We start from the raw sequence: 11,263 nt of genomic DNA, 5'->3' as shown, positions 1-11,263 counted from the left end.
TTGTTTTTAATAAAAATTCAAAAGATTTACAGCACTTCTCGGCAAGTAATTCCACTTAAGATGCTGTAAGAAAAGAAGGATCGAGGGCCATAGGCACTACGTCTTCCATTCATAAAAACGCTTAATTAAGAATTTTTCCAAATAAAATGGGAGGCGTGGTAGCGAGCTGGAAATGGGATAATAATAAGTTTATTGATTTGGGAAATGCCATAAACCGGATGTTTATCCACCACGCACTACCTCATCATCACTGCAATCATCAGAAATTTGGAAGGGGCCTGATCGTAAAGCAACGTGCGAAATGTGCAGGGATTATCGGGGTTTAACTACCGGAAGATACGCTATTGCACACAGTTGATTTCGCAGTTTTCCCTTAGACTAAACTTCAATTTTCCCAGGACCAGAAATTCCAACATCCTGGCTAGCAAGTTGGTAAGTCAGTCCACCGCTTAGCAGTTTTAGCAGCTTGGGAATTTCCACTGGCCGTTCTACTGTCACCAAAGTCAAAACATGCGGCTTGTGTTCGCGCACATTGTGTTGGGAAAATCAGCAAAGACGGAGGCTGGATTTATTTGGACAAAATGACTTTGCAAATGAGCAAATGAGATTCGGTGGCTGTGGCCGTCGACCACCGAAGATGTCAATATTATCATGGTTCCAGGTTTAGCGATCCCGGCCTATGCAAACAGCAGCCTTTGGCCAAGACTAGCAGACTAAAAGACTACCTGCTGTTTCCATGGGCGATGAAGGTGTACATAGTTTCTGTTAATTTCCAACTCCTCCGCCACTCGAGCTCGCAACGTGACCCATGGCTCCGGGTCGGGATTTGGTGCCCACTGGGAATGTCCACTGGCCAACCTGCCAAGTGCCGCATGTAGTCGTAATCGATGTGATTAGGCCGTGATGCCTGTGCAACGATCGGGACCTAACCCTTGGCCCCCACGGACGAGTAATCAATAATTCCCAATCGATGTGGTCGGCCATCTCGGTGACGTATTTGGACAGCCACTGACAGCCAAGCGGCCCAAAAGAAACAACCAGAAAATGGGTAAGCATTCCCACAAGGTCATTTTCATATACTCTGCGAACTATTTTTTAATAGCTCGCAATATTTTTTAAATTAAAGCTAATAATGGCAGCGGTTGGAACTACAAAAAAAACATATAATCCAGAATTAGTATATTATTAATTTTAAATTATTGCCCTAATTAAATCAATAATTTATAATGAATTTCTGAAAATGTTAACGATGTTTAGAAATAAGTACATTTAGATATATAAATTCTGGTAATAATAATTATTTACCAATCACCCAAATTCGAAATATGGTTCTTAAAAAAATTTGTAGGCCTATTTTATTTGATAATAATACATTTTCTCATTTTGAAATACCGGATCCTCGTTACCGAATGATTCAATATACCCCGCGTACCGCAGGGCAGAGATCCGAATCGACTTGGGCCAGAAATAACTGGATGACTTGGCGGGAAATGATTGTTGGCGAGCCCCGGGGCGAGTTCGAGAAGGAAATGAGCTGCACTTAAATGCATGCGAGAAAACCACTCGATGCCAACAAGTGGATAAGAAGCCACCACACAAATGATGCCCAAACGAACTATCAATGTCAGTGAATTGGCAAAAAATTTAAACTCAATTTGTATGCAGGCCAGCGGAGTTGGAATTTCAAATGTGGAGGAAGATGGGGTCCGGCGACGAGGAAACCCTTTAGCAGCGGCTGACACACCTCAACGTTGCAGCAAGCTGAAGTGGGTCCACCGCATCCAGGTCTGTCGCGGCATTAATGTGCCAGAGCAGAGTGTGCGCTGAACACCCAGTCGGATTGGGTTTGGTATTGGGATCGAGATCGGGATGGGAGTTGGAGGTCCAGCTCCTAAGCCGCTAAAGCATGCGTAACAATGGCCAACACGAAATCTTAATGATCGCTAAGCCAAGAAGGAGTCGATGACCATGCAGTTTTCCGAATGCCCAAAAGAGCTGGCGAGTTCCATTCATTGATTCATTCAGGTCGGGCCCTAAATGAAGTGCTCCAAGTGTTTTCAACGCACGCAGGATCGATTTTCATGTTTATTATTTCATTTTTCGTACATGTGTGTATGCCATCGCATATATGGCTTCCTCTGCCTCTTAACTCTAAATTCAATACAATACAAAGCGCTGGCGAATGAATTTCAGAACATAATTAAAGTTTAAAGCCAACAGTTGTTTATCAATACTAATAATCAATATACAGGGTGCGTAATAATAAAAGTAATACACATAAAACATAAGATAGATTGTAAAACAAATATAACATATGCACGTGCCGGTGAATACTCCTGGAAACACTCAATTTTTGCCTATGAGCAAGTATTGGATTCCCGATTTAGCAAGTATTGGAAGTTGGATTAAGGATTAAAGCCAAAATCTCGCCTAAGGTCCAAAAGAGTGGGTGCGGAATTACGGGGGTTATGGGCCTGCATGCGGAAACTCTTGTCTTTTCACAACAATTTACTAGTTTGGTTTGAATATTCGGATCGGCCGGATGGCTCTAGTTCTTGAACTGAAAGACGAGTATCAAGATTATGGCCAGCAGCACGGCGCTCAGGATGCCCACCAAAATCAGCTTCTTCTTTCGCACTTTGTTCTGGAAAATAAAATAGGGAAAATAAAATGGAAAACTTTATAGGGACGACACTTACCCTGTAAGAGCTCGCCTTGCGCAGATTTTCCGTGCCCTGTGAGACGAAAATGCTAGTCTGTTCCACCTGCGACTCGATGGAGTCCACCGTCAGTCCCTGTTCGTAGACCAGGGCGCCCAGCTTTTTGTATATCTCGTTCACGCCCACGATGTTGTTCTCAAGCTCCCGGATGACCTGCTCTTGTTCCTCGAGGGCCTGCAGGTCCACCTGCTCCTGCATCTGAGTCTGCAGTTGTTGCTGGTTTGATTTGCGATTGAAGAAGTTGTCCTCAAAGAATGAGTTGTTGTCCTGCTGGCTGGCGCTGCTGTTGGAGCTGCCGGTACGCGATGAGCCGGGTGGACGGGCGATGTTGTAGCTATCTCCGCGCGCCTGCCGCAACGCCGTCTTCTCTATGTCCGCCGTTTTGCGCTGGACGGCCTGAGAATGCCAATGATAAACAATCAGCATGACTCACAAAGCCATTTGCTTATCTAAAAATTTGCGAGAACTAAAACAAACCTGGAAGGCGGTCAGTGCCGCCGTGAACTCGTCCACGAGCCTATCCCGCTGGATCTTCAGATGGCGCTCCTTGCACTTGTCCACCTCGTTGATTTGATTGTTTGTGTCGGTCACTAGCTGGTTGGTGTAGGTCATTATTTGGTGGCTGTTGGGATAAGGGATTGTTATTTATACATAGACTTGATTTGTGAATCACACCGGGCTGATACGTTTGAACTTTCAAAGGCAATGACTACATTTTAAATGCAAACTTTTACTGTTCTATTGGTTCATGTGGTCGGTTGATGTGCTCAAACTATATTGCTATCGTAATATAGATCTATTAAAGATCTGCAATCGGTCTCTAGAACTTATGATTTGTCTGACAGATCTTCAAATTATCGATGTATTTCTGCAATGGAAATGTTCGTAATAATAATCATCTTACAGTTGCTTTTTTAGCTCCGGGGAATCCTGGGGCGTGTTTAGTTGATTGACCATGCGCTGCATCGTGGACACTGCGAAAGAAACAGAAACCCACATTAGTCATAGGCGAAAGTCGGCAACTGCTACGTCACTTACCATTCTGCTGCACCTTCTGGATGCTGGTGGCTATAATCTGGGCCAGCCTTTGGAAATCTATTTCGCTAAGACCACCCCCTCCGCCCCCGCCACTTAGGCCATTCTCCATATGCTGCAAGTCCATGCTTTCGTAGGCAGACACTTTGGTGACCTTCGAGTTATCGCTGGAGACAAGGTGTTCCTGGAGACAGCGAACAAGGCAGACAATCGAATTAGCTCTGTGGCCCACTTATTGATATATTCACTTTTTATGCGTCTCAGCCAAGTTCTGGGTTCTATATTCGTGTTTGTTTGTTATTTTGTCGTTTGTTCGTTTGTCGGAATGTTTGCACTTCACATTCTCTTTGTTTGCTGCACAACCACCCACCTTTTGTGGTTGCCCTAGCTGTCGTTGGTGACCTTCGCCTATGACCTTGATCTTAGAGCATTTCCTTCGCACTTTTTACGCGTTTCGCAATCTGTAATTTGTTGATTTAAGTCCGCGGAATGTTCGCAAAACTGAAATTTTAGCTAGGTTTTTACAACAATTGGAACTGAACTGCCAACTTGCCAGAAATTCACTTTTGATTAACACCTAAAAGTGCCATAGCGCGTGTTTTTTGCAGCACGTCTTTGCTAAGCTTTACAGCACTAAAATGATATCGATTTTTGGCGCGGCATTCGAATAGCACATATATAAAACTAAACAATTTTATTTGTAATCTACTTTCCATATTTTTTCTTAAAAATCTAAATAAACCTTTCTAACTATTCAAGATTGATCCTTAGATATGGAACTTAGATATGAACTACTTATGTACTGTTTAAAATTATTATTTACTATGTTACAACTATTTCTTCAAAATTAAAATGTAAGTTTAGAAAATGCCGTATATAATTGCCAATTGCCAACAGCGATACCTTATAAAAACATAGAAACCAGTTTTTATTCCATTCTATAAATACATCCCAAATTTAGTAAATTTAGAATAAATATACAATATTTTTTGCTCATCCAAAATGCCTTTTAAATCTTAAAATTTAACATTGTTCAACCCAGGATACAAATTTAATTAAAACCTGTTTAGCAGAAATAAATTTGAAGATATTACTTTCCATCAAAAAGTCAATCAAGTGGTAGACAAAATAAATGCATCCCGTGGATAGCAACAAAAGCAATAAATTATAATTAGTTCAGTATATTGGAGATTATTATCAGTGTCTGTGTTAGGCAGGGTTAACGAACTTTAATATATTTGAATGAACAAGGCTGATTCGATGCATCCATCCACTAATTACACAATCTCCTACTGCGATGAAAGATTTTATGCAAATGACCTATGCAACCTGATTTTTGGAGAATAACAATTTCAATCTCAGCTGTGTTTGCTGCATAATTTAAATAAGGGCATCCATGCCTTCCTTTCATCCCGAAATTCCGGTTGGTAAGTATATTTAGAAGCTTTCTAATACAGGGACGGGTTTTAATTTATTGTCTCAGTGTTCTTGGCAATTCGACTCGCATTTTCGTGCCCTGTTTTACCGGGATTGTATAAATAAGCCTTCCATTCCGAACTGCCGCTTAGTCGATCTGCAGACCTCGTAACGCCCCGACCAGTCGAAAGTTAGTTCATCAAAATTCGGTGCGATGCGTGCTCTCAGGTTCTTTGCGGCTCTTGCCCTCCAACTCACGGCGTGTAGCAGCCAGTACAAATATGGGCCAGGTGCGTAACGACAAGATCAAGACCAAGATCAAAAACGGGCCCAGAAGACAAGAAATAAACAAGTGAAAAAAGAGTGAGAGTGTGCCAGGCCGAAAGCAAACTCAAAACATATGCAAAATTGATTAATCAAGTGCTAAACGGAGTATAAATGGCGTCAGCAAAATACTCGTAAATTTAATTAAATATTTGACAGAGCTTTTAAATACCTCTTTTTCCTAATAGAACGTTTTGACAAAACTGGATATAAAATGAATATTTTAAAGTAATTTAAATGTTTAATTTCCATAGGTTTCTTTCGGGCTTCTATTAAATTACTTTCTTCTGAAAGCAATTTCCATTTTTAATGATTAATTCGAAAGTGGAGTTGAAAACAATGGCAATTGTGTTTGTGTTTTTGTTTTGTAAAACGACACATGTGCTTGGAATTTATAAATACTTGAGGTTGTACCTGTAATGTGTAAGAATTTCAGCTAGTAATAAAAAAGGTTTCAATAAATCTGAGTATTATCAATTCTCAATTTGTATTTTAATAAGGTTGAACTTATGTATATCCCTTTCAGAGCAATCCTGGGACCTGGACTCCATTGTCGAGTTGAAGAGCAAAGAGTTTTGGTTCCACGACGCCCAGCGCACGCTATACAATAAGCTATCGACTCCACCAAATCAGTACCGTGCCAAGAATGTAATCTTTTTCCTGGGCGACGGGATGTCCGTTCCCACAGTAACCGCAGGAAGGATCTTCGATGGACAGCTACGTGGAGTGGTGGGTGAACGGAATCGCCTGGAATTCGAGAAATTCAACTACGTGGGTCTGTCAAAGGTACGTATGTTCTCATTACAACCAGTAATAAAAAAAAAATTCCCACCTCCCCATTAACAGACAGAAGTTAAATAAAGCCAATACTAATATAATTATTTTTCTTTGCTAAACCAGTTATTTATAAAAATATAATATACAAAAGCCTTGCAATCAAAACATACCTTATAAGCATCTTTTATATTTATTATATAGTGTATATTGTACTAGTAAGAAGTGCTTGTTTGAAGTCCACAAATTCTTTTGCTATCCCAATAAATTTCAGATCAATTTAGGAACTCTCTTATCATCCTTTTTTTTATTGTAGACCTATTGCGTCAATAAACAAGTGGCTGACTCCGCCTGCACAGCGTCGGCCTATCTGTCCGGGATCAAGGCGAACTATCTGACCATCGGAGTGACCGCCGATGTGGAGTTGAATGACTGCAGGGGATCGCGCTTGCCACAGAATAGGCTCTCTTCCATCGCCGCCTGGGCGCTTAAGGGTAGCAAATCCGCCGGATTGGTGACCACCACTCGGGTTACCCACGCCAGTCCGGCCGGAGTTTATGCGCACACCTCGAACCGCGATTTCGAGAGCGACTACGACGTGACCAAATTGGGTCAAAATCCGGGAAATTGTCCGGATATCGCCCAGCAATTGATAGACGGAGAGGTGGGCAAGCGATTGCGGGTGGTTATGGGAGGTGGGACCATCAAATTCCTGCCCAACACCACGACCGATGTGTATGGATACAAAGGTCAGCGGTTGGATAACAGGAACCTCATTGAGGAATGGCAACAAACCAAACCAGGTAATGCTAGGGTGGTGTTTAATCGAACGGATCTCCTGAAAAATGATCCGCAGAACACTGACTTCCTGCTGGGGCTCTTCAATGCCTCTCACTTGGCGTACCACATGGACGACAGCATAGACACACCCACCCTTCCAGAGATGACGGCGGCGGCCATTAATGTCCTTTCCCGCGATCCAAATGGGTATTTCCTTTTCGTGGAAGGAGGTCGAATCGATCATGCCCATCACGAGACCAAGGCCAAGAAGGCTCTGGATGAGACCGTCCAGTTTTCGGACGCAGTAAGAAAAGCACGTCAACTCACAAATCCCTGGGACACCTTAATCGTGGTGAGTGCGGATCACGGACACACGGTCACGATCAGCGGCTATCCGGATGTAAACAACAGCATAGTAGGACTCAATTCCGAGCTGAGTAATGTGGACCAGCTGCCCTACACGGCCATCTCATATGCCAACGGCCCGGCCTACGAGAGATTCTACAAATCGTCGGACGGATTGGTGGAGCGCGTAGATCTCCGCTCCCTGGACTTTTCCAATCCGGATGCCATGTATCCACATGGAGTGCCCATGACCGAGGAGACTCACGGCGGTGGCGATGTGGCCGTCTATGCTCAAGGTGAGTTGAAATTCCATATTTTCCAGTTTATTGTGTATATCAGGTTGAAATTAGCTATATAATCAATAATCCCTACAAACAAAAAGAAGAACTTTTGAAATGTATAATGTTTCTGTGATATCTACTTTAAGGTCCATGGTCTCATCTCTTCACTGGAGTTTACGAACAAAGCACTTTGCCTCATTTAATGGGCTTTGCTTCTTGCTTAGGACCTGGAATTACATATTGCGATCTGCAGCCAAAAGCGAGATACGCTCCATGGAAACTAGCTAGGAATTAATTGAAACTGTTTAGCATAAGATATTAAGAGTGAAGAGACTTTAATAAAAACATGCCTACAAAATTAATAAAATTAACACGTAGTCAAAACCTTTTTCAAAAGTGTAATCTCGACTGAGACAAACTTACACTTCGCCAGAGTTTCTAGAATCTGCATATTTAATCTTACCTTTCTATATATGTAGTTCCCGAGATCTCGACGTTCATGCGGACAAACATAGCCAGATCGGCTCGCCTAGTAATCATGATCAAGATAATATATAATTACTATATCGGAAACGCGTTTTTCTACCTGTTACTTACTTTTCAGCGTATCTAATATATATTAGTAGTATGTGCGTATATAGACAAGTAATAGGTGTGAAAATAAAACAACTTATTAGTTACAGTTCCACTTAATATCGATACTATCGCATAGGTCAAAATACCGTTATATCCTTAGTATCGATTGTTTTACTTTTTAGATATGTTTAGGCGGTCTATCAACGGTCACACTTGAATTATCACCGGCAAAATAAAACAAATTGCGTTATAAAAACTTTAGAAACTCTAGCGTAATTACTGCTGATGCGCTGTGATGTTCACCCCAAATAATGACATAACGTCAGTTCTCGTCTAGATGGTGAACCGAATCCTGGACCTGAAAACCTAAAGATCAGCTAATAGCCACCGGTATTGAAATGTGTTCCAATGAAGAAGTATTGTTGAGTTTCACAACAAACTCAGGTAGCGTACATACCAACATAAATCCCACAACGGACGTCGCAGAAATTGTCTTGCCGCCGGATTCGGACGTGGAAATGGTCTCCGTCAGGTCAGATGCCGAATCAGATACCAAATCAGACACCAAAACATGCGCTAAATCAGATGCCAAATTAGATGGTAAAGCGAAATTAGAGTCACGAGCCAAACCTAAGGCGGACCAGGTGGAGGCTAAAAAGAAGCGCCTCAAGAGGACCAAGGAATGTCATGCTCCGCCGAATGATACTCCCCAGAAACTCAACTGGAAGTGGAACCTGCGGATCTTGATTTCAAATCTGTTCATGAAGACCGAGGACCGTCTTCCGGGAGCATGTGTTCCCAAGTGCCTTTACAATACTAGTCTGTGCACGGAAAGACATCGGTGCTCCTTTCTTCCGGATGGACCAAACTTTACGGCCGTTCAGGCGCTGCGAACCACGTTGCATGGTCAGCACTACGATACATTCCTGGACATTCTGGAGATGATGGTGATGCAGGGTGTCTTCCCAGGCGAAGGAGTATTTGACAGACTTATAGATATGACCATGGTTAATTGCTTAGTTATCTGTTGTCAAATTGTAATAATAGTATAAATCCCTTATGCAGATCCTAATTGCCAAAGAGATAAAAGTGAAAGAGCTGGGCGACACCTACAACAAACTTATACGCACATTCTTTCTTCTGGTAGACGCCTTTCCTCCCTGCTGGACAGCTCTCCGTCCTTACTACTTGAGCTTTCTGGACATCAAGAGTCCTGCCTTGCGAAAAAAATGTATAACCGATTCTCCCCAAAAGCTGCAGTTTTACCTGGATCTTTTTGAGGAAAATCTCACGCATTGCAGCGATGAAGAGATACGGGAAAATACAAAATTCTATGAAAAGTTTGTGTTCAACTTCTCGGAAGAGGAGGATGCGAATATGTCACAGGAGACGGTCTTCTTGCGGCATGTACAGCAGTATGACTGGCTGAGTGGGAAGCTTTGCCTGGATGACTTCAAGATAATGTCACCCGCAGTCAGATTAGCACGACTCTGTGATGTCCTAAATATGCTCACGTGGGTACTGGAAATGGAGTTCCTCTCCTGGCTGGATCATAACAGGTTTAGGCAGTCGGAATCGGAGATGTTTCTGGAGAACTTCAAGCCATTTGCTTCGATTGTATTTGGAATGTCAGCAGAAACGCGTCTCACAGACATTGTTAGGCAAATCATGAGGCTGTATGGACAGGTGGTGGCCAAGTCCATGTACCCAGAACGCCAGAGGATTCTCCAGGTAGTTTGTCATGTTTTGATTTTAAGGCTTTCTTTAAACATTTTCGTTCTTCTAGCGCCTTGTTTCCCTCATTATCGAAGTAAGCAACACGGCCGAGCTAAAGTACGTGGATAATGCTTTGATCTATCCAAGCCTGGGACCCCAAACCCGTCTGCTCATCGCAGACTTTTTCAAGATTTTTAAATCACAGAATTCCAAACTGATTAGCACCTATCTAAAGACCATTCCGCAGTTGGACCACCCATATTTCCGCTACGAGTTCACAGACCACTTTTTAAAGTTGTTTTCCTTTCCCAAAAAACTTCAATTTGGACCGGAGAAGGTGGTCGGCGAATTCACAGCACGCCAATGGATGAAGTACAAACTAAAAAGTGAGATTGAAGATGAAGACGATGAGCAGTTGTCTCGTGAGGATTACCTAGCATTACTTCTTAGCGCCTTAAAAGACTACGACAAGTGGTTAAATCTTAGTGGCTTCTGGAAGTATCTAAAGAGCAAGGAGCTCGTGCAGCCGTTGACTGCGAGGATCAGTCCTGGGGTTGAACGCGAAGCGCCAAAGGTGTTCAGGCTAGATGCGTTGAAAGAGGAAGTACCCACCTGGAACGCGCGCATGAGCACTAAGGTAATTATAGACCGGCCCAAGGTGAATCTGCCGGTGGTCAGAATCCATATGGCTAAGATGTGTGTGCGCTATGGCGAGGATGTGCGACAGATGAGATTTTTGAGACGACTCCTTCAAAACGAAGTTTACAAGGAGGTCGATGTGTCGGAATGGTTAATCTATCTGAACAACTTCCTGGGCGATGACCAGTCGACGTCTCCCCCAGACTCTGCACCTTCCTCCGAATCTGGGCAGATCTGATTGATCAAAAATAATGATATACCCAAGGCTCAATTATGTTTAAGTTTAAACTTACTTATTTTAAGCTTATGAAAAACATCAGTGTGTGAAAAGTTTGTTTTTTTTTTCTTGCGGTAACTAATTTTTATCTAAATGGTTTTAAATAAGAATGCATTTGATTCATTGCCATTTGTCATAATTTCCGTTTCTATATTTCTCCATTGCAAATATATATTTATGCTGTAACTAAATACACAATTACGTACACATTTACATATAAATACAGCTACTGCGCATGTACATATGTACATACATTAATAAATATATATGTGTATAATTATACAATATTATCGCGATTCGTTTTTAAGCCTTTTGCTTGTTGGTTTTTTTGCAGTTCCTCATCCTTCTGCCACCTCGATTTGCCTAACGTTTCTTGTCTT

The 11,263-nt window shown here is 42.2% G+C and overlaps 3 protein-coding genes across 3 annotated transcripts; 2 read left to right on the top strand and 1 right to left on the bottom strand.

The window, feature by feature from the left end:
* Positions 1-2,054: 2,054 nt before the first annotated feature.
* On the bottom strand, positions 2,055-4,334 carry LOC6543542 (syntaxin-7). The gene is made up of 6 exons (XM_001973590.3): positions 4,126-4,334; positions 3,759-3,939; positions 3,625-3,694; positions 3,198-3,342; positions 2,700-3,116; positions 2,055-2,644 (listed from the first exon to the last, which is right to left on the bottom strand). The coding sequence occupies exons 2-6, from the start codon at positions 3,880-3,882 to the stop codon at positions 2,549-2,551; spliced, it is 852 nt and encodes a 283-aa protein (XP_001973626.1). The 5' UTR covers positions 3,883-3,939; positions 4,126-4,334; the 3' UTR covers positions 2,055-2,548.
* A 929-nt stretch (positions 4,335-5,263) lies between these two features.
* Positions 5,264-8,020, top strand: LOC6543541 (alkaline phosphatase). The gene is made up of 4 exons (XM_001973589.2): positions 5,264-5,461; positions 6,022-6,281; positions 6,586-7,690; positions 7,822-8,020. Exons 1-4 carry the CDS (start codon positions 5,386-5,388, stop codon positions 7,968-7,970), a joined length of 1,590 nt encoding a protein of 529 aa, XP_001973625.1. The 5' UTR covers positions 5,264-5,385; the 3' UTR covers positions 7,971-8,020.
* A 395-nt stretch (positions 8,021-8,415) lies between these two features.
* On the top strand, positions 8,416-11,113 carry LOC6543540. The gene is made up of 3 exons (XM_001973588.3): positions 8,416-9,258; positions 9,317-9,982; positions 10,038-11,113. The coding sequence occupies exons 1-3, from the start codon at positions 8,650-8,652 to the stop codon at positions 10,842-10,844; spliced, it is 2,082 nt and encodes a 693-aa protein (XP_001973624.3). The 5' UTR covers positions 8,416-8,649; the 3' UTR covers positions 10,845-11,113.
* Positions 11,114-11,263: the final 150 nt, after the last annotated feature.

This window comes from Drosophila erecta, unplaced genomic scaffold (assembly GCF_003286155.1).
Source record: "Drosophila erecta strain 14021-0224.00,06,07 unplaced genomic scaffold, DereRS2 tig00000021-arrow-pilon, whole genome shotgun sequence".
Classification (NCBI taxonomy): domain Eukaryota; kingdom Metazoa; phylum Arthropoda; class Insecta; order Diptera; family Drosophilidae; genus Drosophila; species Drosophila erecta.
This window is presented reverse-complemented; position numbering and strand designations above follow the sequence as displayed.